Source organism: Rhinolophus ferrumequinum, chromosome 24, assembly GCF_004115265.2.
Source record: "Rhinolophus ferrumequinum isolate MPI-CBG mRhiFer1 chromosome 24, mRhiFer1_v1.p, whole genome shotgun sequence".
Classification (NCBI taxonomy): domain Eukaryota; kingdom Metazoa; phylum Chordata; class Mammalia; order Chiroptera; family Rhinolophidae; genus Rhinolophus; species Rhinolophus ferrumequinum.
The window spans coordinates 16,143,190-16,161,162 of NC_046307.1; the positions used below are offsets into that span (position 1 = coordinate 16,143,190).

A 17,973-nucleotide genomic window follows, 5' to 3' on the forward strand; every position below is an offset into this window, starting at 1 on the left:
TCTTGGGAGAAGAGAAAGAATGGTCGATGGTTTGGGCCTGGAAGTTCAGCCAAAACCAAAAGCAAGGGAACTAAGTTACCACCCCTGCTGGTGGTGCCCTGGGCCACTCATTGCTGATCTGCTGTGTCAGCGAGGACTCCAGCTGCCCTCACCCTCTACCCTCACACATGTGGTCTGTTAGTATTCTTAGGCTTCTAGGGAGGAGAGATGTTACCAGGCTATTTTACAGATGGCAACAGACACCTTATCCTCTTCAAAAATTTTCAACTAGCTTCAAACACGGAGGGGCCTGTGTTTGTGCGGAATGAATACATTTGCACTTGAATCAATAAACCCCATGATTGGGGTCTGGCGCTCTTGTCTATAATCATAGCAGAACAAGGTGTCCAGTCGTCAACAGGCATTGTTTGAACATCTTCTGTGGATGGACAGTTTATGTCAAGCCCAATGTGGGATGCAAAATGGGAACATGCCATCCCTGCCCCGAGGGAGAGAACTGGAGAGACTAGACTTAACACAAATGAGATAATTAAATAATGGGACAACATATAATTACTAGTAAATTGTGTGGTAAGAAATTAAGTGCTACAGAAATTGGGAAAAGCGGAGAGAGCAGTGAAGGCTCCAACAGCTGGGGAGTTGTCACTGAAGCACAAGATGTGGCCGAGCCTTGAGGAATGAAATGAACTACAGACAGGCTGAATGGCAGAAGGGTGCAGAAGGCTCAGGAGGAACAGTGTGGAACCAGCATGCTTGGTATTTTATTATTTTTTTTTAAGGAAGGCACAGCTCACAGTGGCCCGTGTGGGGATCGAACTGGAAACCTTGGTGTTATCAACACCACACTCTAACCAATTAAGCTAACCGGCCACCCCGCTTGGTATTTTATTTTGCAGCAGCAACACAAGGAACATGAAAGGTGGCTTCCCCAAATCCCAAAGCAAAGGTATTTCTGAATAGTTCCCCAATATTCTCAATTCTGGGCATGTATTTATTCAGTTTCTTCTGCTTGCAATGTCTTTCTCCCTTCTCCACCTGGCAAACTCTTACTCGTATTTAAAGGTCTGGCTCAAATGCAACTACTTTTCTGAATCCTTCCTTGGTATCCCATAACCTAGTGCTCATTCTTCTATTGGAACATATCTATTTTTTTTTTTGCCTGCTCACCTCCTTTACCATCGCAATTAATGGCAACTTACACTTACTAGGCTCTTACTACGTGCCAGGAACTATGGTATTTTAAATGCATTATTTTATTTAAGCCTCACAATTCCATCAAGTATTATTTTTCCTATTTATAGATGAAGAACCTGAGGCTTAAAGAGGCAAGTAAACTGCCCAAGAATACATAGCTAGAAGGTAAGAAAGCTGGGTTTCAAACCATTTGTGAAACTCCAGGGGCCATGCTTAAAACACTGGATCATGTACTCCTGGAGGCCACAAATGCTCTTTACTCATCTGTCTTCTCAGACTCTAGTATGGTGCGTGACATATGGCTCAAAAATTGATTACAATTGTCTGCTTGTACTAATTGCCTGTGTCTAAAAGTAGGTACCCCCAGTACTCTTACCCCAGGCGGATACTTCCACCTATCCGTAAGTCATGTACTCCGGGGAAAGGAGGAAGTCTAAGCACCTTACATTTGAATTTGAGCTCCTTTATTTTATGGATTCAAATGTGGTGAAAAAGGAACCATTCTTTGACATTAGTGGGCTTTGCAGATGAGGGCTCTTATTAATAGGTGTGTGTATGTTGGGTTGGGCGGGTGTCTCCTCTTAGGTATTTTGACAGCAGAAACTCAAGTTGTTTCTGTCAAATCAGTATGGACCAGTCGCGATCACTCTATCTGACCCTATCATGACGCAGACGGAGGCCCAAACAGGCGGAAGGGTCTACACGGTGAGACAAAGCCGAGCCAGAATTGGGAGTCCGGAATCAGAACCCTGCAAGCATAGTTCTTCACCGCTTACCCAGTTAGGCCCCGGAGAAGGAAGCTCAGAGTATGGGCTTTCTTCGTCGGACCCTAAAGGTCCTCTCCTCCGCCCAACGGGCCTCATTACTCACACCTCCTCCAGCCTCGGGGCCTGGGGAAGACTGCTACCCTTACGAGTCTCCTCGGTGCCTACAAGGTCCTCTTGCGCCACCGAGACCGCTCTGGCCCCGCTTCTCAGGCGGTTCAGCTTCGCCATCTGCGACCCCCACCCCCGCCTCTGCGCGCTCCCCCCCATTTTTGTGCGGGCAGCAAACCACACCTGTTCAATGGGCGCAGGGCCCACATCCCCAAGCCCTTGCCGCAGTTCACCTCCCGCTACCCCAAAACACGCCTACACTCCCACTTCCTTTCACTGAGCGCAGCCCTTCCGGCTGGGCTCCTTTCTCATTGGCTGGCCGAGAGCTTCCCTGGGGCTGGACCTCCCGGAGGGCGCCACAGCGGCCGCTCTAGCCGCCGTCCGGTGGTTTGGCCGTCCTCTTTTGGCTGCGAGCCTCTATGGTGTCGGCGGCGACATGTGGCGCCTCCGGGGACTCCTGGGCCGAGGTAAGGGGCGTCAGAGTTGCGCATCTTGAGGCAGCTGAGACTCCGAAGTGGAGTAAAGGACGGGCTGGAAGACCCAACCAAAGCGGTAGTGGGCAGGGTTAGAGCTGAGGAAAGGCGGGGCCTAAAGCAACGGGGCTACAAACCAGAAGTCTTGGGCCCTTGGAATTCGAAGTGTAGGTGGGGCTAGTGAGAAGAGTAGATCTAGCTCAGAGCCAAGGAGATGGATGGGTGGGGCTATTGAAAGGGGGAGGAGCCAAATAACGGGAGATGGTGGGTGGAGTTAATGACAGGAGTGGAGGCCAATAGAGTAGGCGGAGCCAATGAAGAGGCGGTATTTGGAGACAAAGCGCTCCAAACAGTAAGCGAAAGTTTGTGTATAAATGGTCATTTTGGAACAGTGGTTGTCAGCTCTTGGAGAACATCAAAATCACCTGGTTAATTGGTTCTGGGGTGGCACTCTAGAATCTGTCCTAGACAAAAGATTTCCACGTGTGTCCTTGTTTAAGAACCTCTGCAGAGGCAGATGCCTGTGATTCCTGGGGTGGGGCTCTGCTAACGGTCAGAGGGAAGATTGGTAGGGCTGCCATTGCCTCAGTCCTCTACATGTAGAGGTGCCTGATTTTTGTTGTTCTGCACAGCTCTTCCTTGTCTGCTAGGACCTGGCCTCCGGGGGGTGACCCCCAAATCCACCAGTTCAGATGGGATTCAGGCTGCCTCCTCCACTCTGCTGGTCCCTGTGCCAAACTTTGACAGGTGAGACACTGCCATTCCGTCAGCCATCTCGTCCCCTGGCCTCCCTCTCCCCCTACTTGGGACAGAACTTAATGACCTCTATTACATCATCTAGGTCAGGCCGCCATGGCCCAGGCCCAGGCACAAGCAGGGGCCCAAGGTACCATGGATGGAAGGATGCCTTTCAGTGGATGTCTGGCCGTGTCTCCCCGAACACCTTGTGGGATGCCGTATCGTGGGTAAGGCTTCCCAGTCCTGTCCTTGGCCTGCAGTGTGGGTGAGATTGATCCTGTATGGGAGTAGAGCCTAGAACCAAAGCTATGGCATCATTTTAGTAACCCATGGCATTGGAGCATATTTGGGGAGATAGTGCCATTCCCCATCCCCCTGCCCTCCATGTATTTCTCCTTTTATTCAGTAAACATTTATTTAACACCTTCTCGGAGCCAGGCATTTTTGCCAGACACTAGGGACCTAACAGAGAACAAGGTAGATATAATTTTTGCCTTCATTGGAGCTTACAATAAATAATATGAACTAGTTAATATTTTATTAGTGTAAAGTATTACATATGCATTATTTTGTTTAATCCTTATAGAAATCTTGCAAGAGAAATATAATCTCCATTTTATAGGTTAGGAAACTCAGGCTCTGAAACTTTAGGTAACATGTTTAAGGTTACACAGCTATTAAAATAGAGGAACCAGATTTTACTCTGGAGCTCATGCTTTTAGCTACCATGTTCTATAACTTGGTTGCTGCACCTAGTATGGCTTGTAAAAGCACCTAGTACAGATCCTGGCCCATAATAGTTGCTTAATAAATGTTCGTTGAATTTGATCTATAAAGTCAGATGCTCAGTAGCAAGCACTAGGTCTAATAGGGCAGAATCTTTGCCTTGCAAGTTCTGCTTATAAGGTATTCTGAATGAAGTTGGCACACACATCACTCCTGTGTCTGTCACATCTCATCCCTGTCACGTCCATGCTGTGTACTTTGGGCAAGTGACTTGACCTCTCTGAGCCTCAGTTGTCTCATCTGTAAATGGGTGTCCTCAGCAGAACTGAGCGCCACCAGCCTTACTCTCTTTCTCTAATCTGGCACAACTCCTCCCTTTCCCCTCAACCAAGCCACCCCACCACACACATATCACAGGCATGGGCTTTTTGAAGGTGTCTCTTCTCCAACAGGTCTGCAGACCTCAGCTAGCTCCTCGCCCAGTGACCACTTGGTGTTCCCTGTCCCTTCCTGTGTTATGCACGGGAAGCGACACCCAAATACTTATTTGTTGCAACAGGCACTGGTTACGATGGCAAACAAGATAGACATAGTCTCTGCCCTCATGGAGTTTATATGTTCATTGAGGGAGAAGGACAAAGTCCAAGTACATGGAGAAATAAATACCATAACTGCATTATTATGCTAAATGCCAGAAAGGAAACAAGTCAGTGTTTACAGAGTATAAGAGAGAGGCCTGACAAGAAAGGAAGTCAGGGAAACCCTCTCTATCAGGGTGATGTGTGAGCTAAGGCCAGAAGAAGAGAAGGTGCTGGCATTGCCAAGAACAGGGACATGTATCTGTGGCACTGGAGACAGCTTTGTGCTTAGGCCCTTTCACATGGAAGTAGTGACAGAGCTGAGCTATGGCATCAGGACCCCTGGGATTCAGGCCCAGTTTCTAAAAGGACTCACTGTGTCATCCCCATAGGGCTCGTGGTGTTTTAAGACTAACAGGAGAGACTGACCTTAGTGGATTAATTGTAGAGATAATTATTCAAATACCAGTGTGATCAAGGGTCCAGAGGGGAAGTTTGGGTGCTGTGAGAATATGTAGTGTAGGAGCAGCCCCACCTGAGTCAGGAAAGCCTTCTCGAAGTGACATTTGAGCTGAAGGCTGAGACTGAAGGAGCTGACTGGTGGAGAGCTATGTCCCTGATGTGCTGTCTTTCCCAGGGCACTCTGGCCGTGCTGGCCCTGCAGCTGGCCAGGCAGATCCACTTCCAGGTATCCCTGCCAACAGGACCTCGGCGAGTGGAGCGTGGCTCTTGGCACGGCCCCCTGGACTGTTTCCTCTTATCTCCCTTGTGGCATCCTCGCTCCTGTGAGTTCTCAGTCCCGGGGACGGGAGGGCGGGGCTGGGAGTTTCTCTGGGCCAGGAAGCATCTCTGGACACACCTCAGGAAAAGAGCCATCAGCAACTCCTTGCCTTTCCTATCTGAAGTCAAAGGAAGGGGAATGTGAGGATGTTCCATCCACCCAGGGTGTGGGCCACCTCCCCTCCAATGTCCTCCCCTGGCCTCCCTTCACCTCCCCTGGATCCTCCCAGGAGTCCAGGATGCTTAGATCCTGGGTGTGGCTTCCTGCCTAACCCTCAGCCATTTAGGTCAGTCTTTGCTCAGTCATTCATTAATAAATGGATCTTTATTGAGTAGTTATTATGTTCCATGGTACAGAGGCAATGCAGCCTAGTAGTTAAGGCTCTGGAGTCAGATCATCAGGGTTCAAGCCCCAGAGCTGCTGTATACTAGTCTTGTGTCCCTGGACAAGTCACTTTTAACTTCCCTGTGCCTCAGTTTCTTCATCTATAAAATGGGGCAATAATAAACTCCACCCCATAGGTTTCTTGGGAGGACTAAATGAGTTACTGCATGTCAAGGGCATAGAACAGCGCCTAAAACATAGTCAGTGCTCAGTAAGTATTAGCTTAAGTTCTTGTCCTTATTGTTAGGATTGTAAACATTATCCAGATTATCATTAAACAGTGTTAGATGCTGGGGCTACAACAGTGAGTAAATAAGATAGATGCCTCCCTGCCACTGGAAGAATTCAAGCAGAGGAGAGATTTATGCTTAGGGCAGAAGATCAGCATAAATGTGGGCTCCTCTTGACCCCTGCAGAGGGAAGCCAGCAAAGGAAATGGCGGAGGAGGTATGTGAAAAAGGTGTCATAGGAGTTTCCAAATTCTTCCTTTGGTCCCCAAAACGTCAGGGAGAGGACTGAGTCAAGCCCGAGCAGACTGTACCGATCCTCTTCTGACGAGACTGCTCTTGCGGGCTCTTTTTAGCAGTGCGGAGACACATTCTCCCCACGCCTGACAGCCCAGCTCCCAGGCACACTGGCCTCAGGGAACCCAGGCTGGGCCAGGAAGAGCCCTCCACTGAGCCCGAGAGCCTCTCCTCACACAGCTCCTTGAGAGCAGCTGGTCTTCAGGATCCCTCTGAGGAAGGTAGGTCTCCACCTCCTAGAACAGCAGAAGGTGGGGGGTGGTGAGGAGTTGGGCAGGTGGACATTTGTTGCTGCATATGCCAGGACTTGTCATTGTAGTGAGGCGCCACACTTTCTGGGGCAGTTCAGAATTATTGTGGTTCCTGGCAGTGGTGCTGGGTGGGCTGGGAGACGCGGACCAAAGGAGAAATAACATTTTCTTCTTTACCCTGGCTGGGTATTGGCCATTTTCCTTGCAGATTCCGTTCCCAGTGATATCAGCTTCCTGCATGCCAGCAGTAGCTTCAGCACCAAGGCAAAACGAGCCCAGCCTCAGCCCACTGGTGTAAAGCAGGTATTGTCCCGATTTGGCCACCGGGATCTTCATACCTTTGCCCTGGGCAGGTGGCAATCCCAGTGAACCGTCCCATGATGAGTCTTTCTGTTTCTTCCCCAGGAACAAGATAAATCAAAAACGCTTTCCCTCGAAGAGGCTGTGACTTCCATTCAGCAGCTCTTCCAGCTCAGTGTTTCCATCGCTTTCAACTTCCTGGGTAAGTGGACCTGCTTCAAGGCAGGCAGATGGGAAAATGGAAAAGGTATGGGGAAAGTCAAACAGAGTCAGGGTAGTGTTTTAAACAAGAGAGAGTTTATTTTCTCCCAGGTAGGTAGACCAAATCTGGCATGGTGGCACAGTGGTGTCAGGGACACATTCTCATTCCAACCTTTCTGCCATTCTTAAAACTGGCTCCCATCTTGAGGTCATGTTTGGCTAGTCCAGCTCCTGCTCTCATAGCCATAAGACTAGGCAAGAACACATAGGCAAGAACAGTCAACTGGAAAGGGGAAGATGGGAAAGCCAAAGGACCACTCCTCTTTAAGGACATGACCAGAAATTGCACAAATCATTGTCCAAAATGTAGGCTTCTGGCCACCCTCTAGCCACAGAGGAGGTTGGGAAATGCAGTCTTTAGCTAAATGACTGTGTGCCTACCTGAAAGTTCTACCGTGTTTGCCCGAAAATAAGACCTACCTGGACAATCAGCTCTAATGCATCTTTTGGAGCAAAAATTAATATAAGACTTGGTATTATATTGTACTGTGTTATATTATATTAGACTCGGTATTATATTATATTATATTGTATTATATTATATTAGACCCGGGTCTTATATTAATTTTTGCTCCAAAAGACACATTAGAGCCGATTGTCTGGCTAGGTGTTATTTTCGAGGAAACACAGTATTACTATGTATGAATGAGAAAATAAATCTTGGAGGATACCTTGCATTCTCTGCCCCACACAGGCAAGAACAGTCTCCTGAGGTTTGGAGGAGGCTCTCAAGTGCATGAATAGGAACTTCTTACCCACATCTGGGGACTCCAGATGCCCTTCCACCATTTGTCCTGGTCTCTAGTGTGACTTGGCTTAAGTTTCAGGCCTTTTAATGGGGAGACCCAGACTCCCAGCAGCATCTACTGGAGTCCAGTGAGCAGGTGGATGAGAGACTGGGATTCACTCGGGAAAAATTTGTTGAGCATTCACCTTTTGCTTCGCCTTGTTTTAGGTGTTGGGGATATAGTGCTTCACAAGACAAAGTCTTTACTTCACAAGACAAAGTCCTTACCTCAACTAACGTGAGTTGAGGGGGAGAAAAACAATAAATTGGCAAACAAATAAAAAAAGAATTTCAGCTGGTGATAAATGTTATGGAGAAAATTAAACAGGGGAATACGTTAGTGATTTGGGCAAGGAGCAACTTTTGATTTGGAAAGCCTTACTGATGGGAAGATCTTTGAGCAAAGACCTGATTGACAAAAACAAGCCAGTCTTGTTTCCATCTGCTTTCCAAGTAGACACAACAGCAAGTGCAAAGGTCCTGAGGCAAAATTGAGTTTTGCTTATTAAAGGAACAAAAAAAAGGTAAGTGTATCTGAAACTTAGAGATCACAGGGAGAGTAGAAGATGAAATCAGAGAGAAGCAGGCAGGGACCAGATCAAGTGAGGTTTTTTGAGCCACAGTAGAGTGTGGGTGTTCTAAGTGAGATAAGAAAACACTGGCGCAGGAAGGAGGGGAGGTCACATGATCTGATTTGCTTTTTCGAAGAGCTCTCTGGCTGTTGTGTAGACTGATGTAGATTGTAGGGATGCCAGAGGGAAAACAAGAGACTGCATTGAACTGTTACTGATGGCTACGCAAAACGTGATGGTGATTTGGTCTGGGTTAATGGCAGAGGAGACGGAGAGTAGATCGATCAGGGTATTTTGATGGAGCCAGTGTGGGGAATGGGGACAGGGTGGGATCCTTTGCCCTCTCGAGTCTTCTTAAGGACAAAGGGCTCTGTGAACCCTGGACAGTGAGTTTTCAGGCAGCAGGGAGGCAACTTTAATTCATTGCTGTCTAAATGGAACCTGGCTTCTACTTCATTAGCTTTTTGTGATTTTGATGGGCAGACAGTCTCTTCTGAGAATTCTCTTGCCCATTCCTTCATTCATGTATTCATTTATTCAGCAAGTGCTAAGCACTGTGACAGAATACAAAAGGAGCATAAGCCATAATCATATTTTGCATTTGTATAGAGCTTTCACCCTATGCAGAGTTATTTCTTCTACATCTTTTTTCTGCTTCTGCCTCCAGTTTTACAGTCTAATTGTGGAAGCAGGGCTTGTACTCTTGAAACAGTTTAGCATAGAAAAAGGCTTGTATATTAAGTGAGTGCCAAGAAAGGGTTTAAAGCCTGAGTGTGGTCTGAAGGTTCTAGAGCAGAAACAAGGATGCGAAGGTCTGATGGTGGTGGCAGGAAAAGGTATCCCAGGCAGGAGAAACAGCTTGAGCAAAGGCTTACAGTTGAGAATTGGCTGTGTCCAGCCCCTTTCCTGTTTTCTTTTCTGTTTGGAGGATAAAAGGAACATGGGCTTTGGAGTTGGACATACCTGAGTTCAGGTCTCTACTCTTTTAAAATTTTCTCTCTCACCATTGCCTCATAAAGCAAAATTAACAGTATCAGCTGTATCAGGTTGTGTGGGTTACAAACAGCCAAGACCTGCTCTGGCCAGCTTAAGCACAAAAGGAATCTCCTGAGATCTGTTGACCTGCCAAGCCTCAGAAAGGACAAGAATCAAGGAAGTTCCAGGAATTAGGGGGCAGCCACTGAGAGTGTCCTCAGAGTGCTGCCCTCAGAATAAACCGGCAAAAGCTGTTGTCTCTCCCGCCACAACCAGATCAAAAATCAGATTCCTGAGGGATGGTCTCATTGGTTGGGAAGAGAGCAGGCACTTTGATTGACAGCACCAGGAGAAGGGCTGTTGCCAAAGGGAAGTCAGGATGCTATTACCAAGAGGAGGATGGTGTAGAGGAGGGCAGAACCCACCGATGTGTATGGCAACCCAATGAAATATTTGGAGGATGGAAATATATGCAAAGTGTCCAGCACAAAAAAGAAAGGAAGGAGTTTGTGGGTATCTGGCCGAAGATGTGGGGAAGTGCCTAGGGGAAGCTGTGCTGATGTCGAGAGCTTTCTTACAGGAACAGAGAACATGAAGAATGGAGACTACACGGCGGCCTTTTCCTACTTCCAGAAAGCAGCAGAGCGTGGCTACAGCAAAGCACAGTACAACGTGGGCTTGTGTCACGAGCATGGCAGAGGCACTCCCAGGGACCTCAGCAAGGTACCACACCTCCTCCCCTGCCCTCAGGCCTGTGCCCTGTGCTGCACGGCCCAGAGTGACCTCCAGAAATGAGCAGTTGACGGGCTTGGGGAAAGTCCACTTCTCTCCCAGCCGTGAGGAGAAAAGTAAGAAAGAAGCTCCTAACTTCTAGGAGTGTAGACTCCAGACTCAGGCAGGCCAGGGCCCGTGTCTGTAGTCTTTGTAGCTGTATCCTCAGGGCCTAGACTGTTACCTTGGTGAATGGATTAATTAATTCCAAAAAAAAGTGGGATAAGTACACAAAGATGGTATAGACAAGCATGTACTTCTTGGAATTGTATATGATAGCTGAACAAAAAAAAAGGAAAGAAACTTGACATTTCTTCAGTAGAGAATTGATTAGTAACATCTGTGTAGGCCTTAACAATCATGTGCTAGATCCATATTTATTGGCAGGGAAAGACATTCATGGTGTATTGTTAAGTGAAAAACTGGTTACAAAATAGTGCAGTTCTCTCTCTTTATCTCTCCCCCTCCCCACATATTTACATATGTGTGTGTGAATGTATATATAACGTGTATGTGTACATATGTAAATACATATATATGAAGAGGTTTGCAAAGCTACACTGTTATGTTACAGTACAATGTTACATTACAATGTTAACAGAATGATCTTAGGAGGCAGGCTTTCTTAGAATTGTATGTTTCTATTTTTGGTTTATCTGTATTTTAATAGTTTTTGGCTTATCTGCATTTTCTGACTCATCCATAATGATTATGTATTATTTAATTAAAATAAGTTTTAAAAATTTCACTGAGAGAAAAAGTCAGCTTACAGAGTTACCAGCCGACTGATGTTTTTCCCTTTGCCCCAGGCAGCCTTTTGTTACCAGTTGGCTGCCACCCAGGGCCACAGCCTGGCTCAGTACCGCTATGCTAGGTGCTTGCTGCAAGACCCAGCCTCCTTGTGGGACTCTGAGCGGCAGAGGGCAGTGTCCATGCTAAAGCAGGCTGCAGATTCAGGCTTGAGAGAGGTAAGTGCCATGGGTGGGGTCCCTCCTGGGCACCTGGGGCATGTGGGGCCTGGCAGTGACCAAAATACATTTCTCCTTCCTCCTCGACCACAGGCCCAAGCTTTCCTCGGGGTGCTTTTCACCAAGGAGCCATACCTGGATGAACAGAGAGCTGTGAAATATCTTTGGCTTGCAGCCAACAATGGGGTATGAGGTCTCCAGTATCAAGGCATGTGGGGGATCAACTCTGATAAAGGAAAGGCCTTTGGAGCTGGTACCGAGTGCTCCTGTGGTTGGGGGACCTTTTGACAGAAGCATGGGGCCGGCTTCCAGCCTTAACTCTCACTCACCGTGTGACCTTTGGGCAAATCAGATGGTGTGCTAGAGCTGGCTCATACCGGCCTGCAAGAGTGTTAGTTGTGTACAGTCAACCATGGGAGGAGTATTTGCACCACAGAAATTGCTAAATGCTACAAAGCAGGGCTTTCCCCCCTGGAGAGCTAGTTGTTAAACATTTACCAGCATACTACTGGGCTGGTCACTTGTTGATCCAAACTTTTTCTCTCGTCTCTAAAACTGGGATAATAATACCTGCCTTACCTGTCTGCTACGTCACAGGGTTGTTGTGAGGATCAAGACTGACTTAGATAATAGGTGTGAAAGTGTTTTGTCAGCTGTACATTCAAAAGGTGCATCCTCGCAAGTGGTGTAGCCCAGGGAAGCCAGAAGACGTGTGAGGTGAAGACACCGAGCAGTTGAGAGGGGGTATCTGGTTGTCTGGGACCTGGAGGCATTGGCGTCCAGGCAGCATGGCCCAGAGTTGATTCCGCAGAGCCTTAGTTTCAGGGGATGTTTATATGTCACATGAGTCAAAAAAGGGTCCATTGGGTTTGGGGAATGCTGAGGTAAGCAGGTGTCCTTAATGCAGGAAACCCCCCAGCTGACTGCCAGTGTGTGTCACCGAGCAGGCATCTGGTTGGCTGTATTCCTCCAGTGAAGGTGACCAGTCTATTTTTCGAGTTGCCTCTTGAAGGCCCGGGAGCACTGGACAAAAGCAAGCAGTGCGCACAGACCAGAATTTCTCCGTGTAGAGGCTGTGGCGTTTTTGTTTTCTGGCCAACACACACCGATAGAATCACTGAACTCTTGTGCATCAGAATACTTCCTTTTTTTCACTGTGGGGTAGCCATCAAAAGGGTATTAATGTCACCAACCAGTACGGGCTGCTGTGCCTGTCTTTCCTTGAAAGAGCCTTCTCTGGGCTGCGTGGATCTCACGTCCACGTGCTGGACAGGCCAGGGGCACCCTGGCTCGCTTTAGTTCCTCAGCACGCTCTGAGGAGAAGGTGTATAAAGGATATTACGTACGCCTGCGTCGGGACCCAGGCCTCACACTCATCCGCTCCACTAGGAATTGTGTCTTCCTGGGTTTGTGCTGAGCAGTTGTAGGGTGGGTGTTTTCGCCTGGCTGTGTTCTAAGCCGGCCGGTAGCCATGAGTCCACCACATTTATTACATAGACTTTGGCCTGCATGTTATAGAAACTCGTTTTAGAAATTTGACTGTAGAAGGTAAAAGAGAAGTGGGACCAGGGTTGGGAATCAGTAGTGTTTTGTTTTTCAAGTTGCGATATTGAGTATAATGGAAGCATTCCATTAGAGAGGGAGAGATTAATGATGTGGGCAATTCAAGGTATGAAAATAATAACACTAAGTACTTTTCACATACTAACACACTGAATCCTTGTGACAGCGTAATTAGGTAGGTGCCATTATTATGCCCACTTTTTAGGTGAGGAAACTGAGGCACGGAGATGTGGGCTAATATGCCTAAGGTTACACAGCTGGTAAGAGCTGGAGCCAAAATTGGAAGTCAGGTGGTGTGGCTGTTCAGCCTGGACTCCTAACCCGACCTGATACTGCCTCTCTAAGGAGCTAATTCTCAGTGAAAAGAGAGAGGATCCCCAGCCATGGGCAGAGGGCTCAGCCTTTCAACCTTTCAAAGGAGGAGAAACACTTTCCCTGTAATGTACGTTGTGCTGCCCTCTCGGCAGAGATTCAGGAAGACACTCGGGGCCTTTGGGAAGCCTAGCCCTCACCCTTGCTCTTGGCTCTTTCAAGATAACACAAGAGCCTACTCCCAGGTGTCTCATAGCTGGGCTTAGGGCTTCCTGGGGCCGTCACTGCTGCATACTTTCTGCACCATCCTCAGTGAGAGAGCTTTCATACTCCTCTGGCTGGACTCTCCCCGGGTGGAGGGATCCCTGTCTCCTTTGTATGGGGCCGGCTCTGGGCCTCTGTCTTTTCATGGTTAAGATCCCTTGGTAAGGGGGGACCAGGGCTGGGCCTTGACCCTGTGTGGATGAAGTCATTGCGTTTCCATTCTTCAGTCCTGCATGTGTGTGTATCTGTGTATCTGTGTGTTTTCTCCATTAGGACTCTCAGAGCAGGTACCACTTGGGAATTTGCTATGAGAAGGGCCTTGGCGTGCAGAGGAACCTGGGAGAGGCGGTGAGGTGTTACCAGCAGGCAGCGGCGCTGGGGAATGAGCCTGCCCGGGAGAGGCTGCGGACCCTCTTTTCCGCGGAGGCAGCAGGTACAGACGCAAGTCAAAGCCAACAGAGACCCTCCCTTGAGCTCAGTACCCTGTGACAGAGAAGGGAGTTGCACTAGCTCTTGGTCTCCTTGTCATTTCCTGCTCCCGTGGTGGGTAAGAGTACAGCTTTTTTGAGTCAGACAACTGTTTTAACCCCTGCTCTGTTCCTGAACTTGGACTCCATCTTTGATCCTCAGTTTCTTCACCTCTGAAAATGAGGGTACAAGTAATACCTCACTCATGTCGTTGCAAGGATGAAATGAGATGATTATAAAGGGCTTGGCACAGCCTGGCACGCGGTAGGTATTGAATCAATGGAAGCTGCTGTGATGGTTTTTCAGGAGAGAAGACATCCCGAGGCTGCCTCCGCACCCTGAGTTACCCTTCTAGGACTTCAGCCCTGCTCACCCATGAGTCACTCGGCTGGAGTGGGTTAACAGGGCCGGGGGGACCAAGTCCTTTAAGAAGTCCTTGTTTCAAAGTACGAATCCAAGAAGACAGCATGAGTAAGAGTTGTTCTCGCCTCTTCTCACAGCCCCGGGGCCCAGCAGCCTGGCAGTTACAGGATTGAAGTCCTTCTCCAGCCCTGCCCTGTGTAGCCTGAACACCCTGTTGGCAGGAGCCTCCCGCCTCCCACACGCCTCGAGCACAGGAAACCTTGGCCTCCTCTGTAGAAGTGGGCATCTTGGAGCCAGCCCCAGAGTCCCCAGCAGAGCTAGCCCTTCACACCCCAACCCCTTGGAAAGGAGTCTTGTCAGACTGGGTTTTGGCTAAGGTGAGATCAGACACAATCACTGGTACCTCTCGCTGGTGCTGGGGGTGGGAGGGCCAGGAGGAGGTTGGATGGCAATAAAATTATGGTTTCTGGATCCCTTTCCAGAGTGGAAATTCCAGTGGGAGCCAGGTTTTCAATCAATTTCAAGTTCATGGCTAATAAATGACTTTGACCTTTTCCCCCAGTTGGTAGCTTCACGGATGAGCAGTGGGTGCAATCACAGGCTTCTGTGGTCTGTGCACAAAAAGGATTCATGCAGTGACCTGTGAAAAACTGTGCTGAAGGGGTCCAGGGACCCTAGTTCTCACCTTAGCCTTTGTCTTTGAGCAGATCACCTACCCTCTTCCTCCCCATGCCTCAGTTTACTCAGGCTTAGACTATGTCTTTTTTTTTTTTTTTTGCCAACATCTGATGTGTGTGCCTCTGGTGGGTCACAAGAGGATTTTAGGTGGTACTCAAATTCCTATTTTTTTTATTTTAGTAATTGTATAGTTAGTCTATAATGTAAAAATGTGACTAGCTTATTGTAGGTTCGTAGATATTAAACATAAGTGAATCAAGTTAAAGAACATTGTGACATTGCGTAAAGGGGAGCACAGATCTGGAGAGGTGGCAGAAATGATGAGGTGGTTCCATGAATGGCTAAAACTTGAGAAACACTGAATTGGTTTGCTTTTGTTCACCTCCAGTGGATTCGTGACCGTCTCCATTCCACCTCTGATTTGGAAGGAAGGAGTTTCTTCCCTAAAAGCCTGATAAATCTGCTTGATTTTTTTTTTCAGACCTTCTCTCGCCAGCCCTAAAGATGGAGCCTGTGGGTTCTCAGAGAGGTGCCACAACTTGAATCACAAAGAGGAGGCCAGTTATTCCCAAAGAACCTTAAGTACGTGCCTCAACACAGTAAAGAAGAGGAAAGTGTGTGAAGACCTAGGTTCTGGCCATGTCCCCTTGAAGCAGTGAGTAGCCTGACTCACGGCATTGTTTCCTCAGTTGTAGACCAAGGGCAACGGTGTCTGCCCTTGCTCTGCTGATGTGGGCATTTCATTGCAGAAAGGACCTTGGTGCTTACATGGCCCGAGGAAGCAGAGTGATGACCATAGTTGCATGGCTTTATGAATCACCAGGCCAGGAGAGGATCCAGGCCTCCTGACTCCTGGCCCAGGACTCTTTTGCACCATTCACACTGTAATTTTATGTGAACGTGTTGTTGTTCTGCCAATGGGAGGGAGTAACGGCAGATTGAGCACCTGGACTCGTGGGGCAGGAGAGTGTAGGTTCTGAGATCTTCGTTTGTGAAGGGTGTGCCAGAAATGGATGGGAGCTTAATAAAACAGACATGGAATTATCTCATCGCTTTGCCCTTAAGTGTGTTGGGGAGAGCCAGGGAGACGGGCAGGGGGAGCTGAAAGCCAAGGCTCCATTCTCATCTCTAAACTCTCCATTAACCAATTTAAAGGGTCTTAAAAGCTTCTCCAAGAGAGAGACTTAGAAAAAATGATTTCTGAGTCAACGCTAATGACTCCAATTACTGAATTTGTGAATAGCTGTGCCCTGGCTTTTGGATGTTAGCCCAAGTCAAGAGCAGAGATGTGGTTGAGGGTGGGGGTGGGTGGGACAGAGGACCAAAACCCCTAGTGACTGTTCAAATGGAAAAGACCACCCAGCTTGGCCAGCTCACAGGTGGGAGGAGTTGGGGGGGAGATAGTCCACATTTCCCGTTCTGTTGCCCACGCCTTTCACTCCCCAACCTCTGGTGGTCCTGCCGTCCTTCTCCTGTATCTTACTCGCACCACTGGAGCCCTAAGCTTCTTCTAGCTCCAGCACCTCCCCTGCCCCTCCCCCCCTTTCCAGGGCTGCCCTGCACACTGGTCCTGCCCCCACTGGTCCCCACATGTGGTTGTCTCCCACCAATGGCACGTGGGGAGCCAGTGACCTTGTCTTCTTTGTATTCCAGTATCCTCAGCATTTAGCACAAGCTCCATGCAGCTAGGGGCTCAATGCACACATTGGTTAAAGCTCAGGGTTTTAAGCTGTGCAGTGCACTAATCTCCCTGCAGGGGGAAAAAAAAGGTTTCTGTGGTCAAATAAGTTTGGGAAGCACGGCATTAGACATCCCCTTTTTATAGATTCACAATACACATCAGCATATTCAAGGTTCCAAGAAGTCTTGCGGTAAAGAACTTTGTTAACCCAATGCTTCCCTCATGGAATTGAGCAGAGAGCTGGCTCCCTGCCGATTGCGCATGAACCTTTGTGGGGCCCTCTCTGTGCAAAATGTCACTTCTGGTCCTCCCACAGAGCTCCACTCTCCAGCCTCTTCCCTCCTGTTGTCATTTTGGGCTTTCTGATTACTGCTTCTTCCTGACCTTGCCTGTGGCCGAGGGGCAGTTCAGACAGTCCAGGGAGACTGGGCATCCTATGGTGGTGCTATATGCGGCTCTCCCTCTACTTCAGTCATTACAAATTAAGTACTGATTCAATTTGGGACGCCAAATGTGGAGGTGGGATATTTTTAAGCTCTCCTTGTGGAGAGGAAAGGATGGAAGAACCATGAGAGATGTTGTCAAGGGACCAGAAATCCTTGGCTATTCAGTCACCATGGGCTCCACACAGCCCCAGGGCATGGGCTTCATTGGCAGACCCTGAACCGCTGTGCTTTTTCCATTAAAATTCTTTTATTAATGACTCACAGTCAGTGCCCCGAAAGGAAATGTGAGGGGAGGACAGGGAGGTGGCCCATGCCAGCAGGGCCAGCCTGGGTTAGGATGCTGGGTGACCTGAGGTTCAGGGCCTAGTGCCCTCAACAATGAGACCTCTGTGCGAGGTTCTGCTACCTCAGTTTCCTTATCTGGAGATGCTGTTTCCAGGGAGCCCTGATGCTACAGTGGGAATAAGGTTGTTTGGTTCATTCTATCTTCAGTGCTAACACATTGCAGGGCACTTAGTAATGTTCAGTAAATATTTATTCAGTGAATGAGTGATTTCTGTGCATTGCCCCCTCTCCACCCAACACCCAGCACCAAGCCTACTCAGCACATAGTAGGTGCTTTAAATGTTTGTCAAAGGAATGATTCTGTATACCCCTACCCCTGCTGCTATCCCTAGTACTGCTTCTGACACGTGGTAATGGCTCAACAAATACAAAATCTCTACTGAATGAGTGTTTCTGATCATGCCTCCCTCCTCCCCCACCCATTACATTGTACCCAGTACTTAGTAGGGGCTGATAAACAGACCTATTTTCTTTTTTTTTTTTTTAATTTGTATTGGGGAATATTGGGCAACAGTGTTTTTCCAGGACCCATCAGCTCCAAGTCAAGTCGTTTTCAATCTAGTTGTAGAGGGCGCAGCTCACTGGCCCATATGGGAATCGAACCGGTGACCTTGGTGTTATGAGCACTGTGTTCTAACCAACTGAGCCAACTGGCCACCCCAGACCTGTTTTCTAGGTACACACTATGTGCCAAG

At 48.3% G+C, this 17,973-nt stretch overlaps 1 protein-coding gene across 4 annotated transcripts; it reads left to right on the top strand.

The window, feature by feature from the left end:
- Positions 1-2,376: 2,376 nt before the first annotated feature.
- DELE1 (DAP3 binding cell death enhancer 1) lies at positions 2,377-15,852 on the top strand. 4 transcript variants are annotated; one of them, XR_004421981.1, is made up of 14 exons: positions 2,377-2,536; positions 3,175-3,289; positions 3,384-3,507; positions 5,222-5,369; positions 6,333-6,494; positions 6,733-6,827; positions 6,930-7,026; positions 10,000-10,142; positions 11,000-11,158; positions 11,252-11,344; positions 13,571-13,730; positions 14,266-14,505; positions 15,288-15,461; positions 15,556-15,852. XR_004421981.1 is itself a non-coding variant. In XM_033096623.1 (13 exons), exons 1-12 carry the CDS (start codon positions 2,506-2,508, stop codon positions 14,502-14,504), a joined length of 1,566 nt encoding a protein of 521 aa, XP_032952514.1. In that variant the 5' UTR covers positions 2,377-2,505; the 3' UTR covers position 14,505; positions 15,288-15,852. The 4 variants fall into 4 exon arrangements, 3 of the variants coding, with proteins under 3 accessions (XP_032952514.1, XP_032952515.1, XP_032952516.1); XM_033096623.1 differs by having other exon boundaries at positions 15,288-15,852; XM_033096624.1 differs by having other exon boundaries at positions 6,336-6,494; positions 15,288-15,852.
- The last annotated feature ends 2,121 nt before the right edge of the window (positions 15,853-17,973 follow it).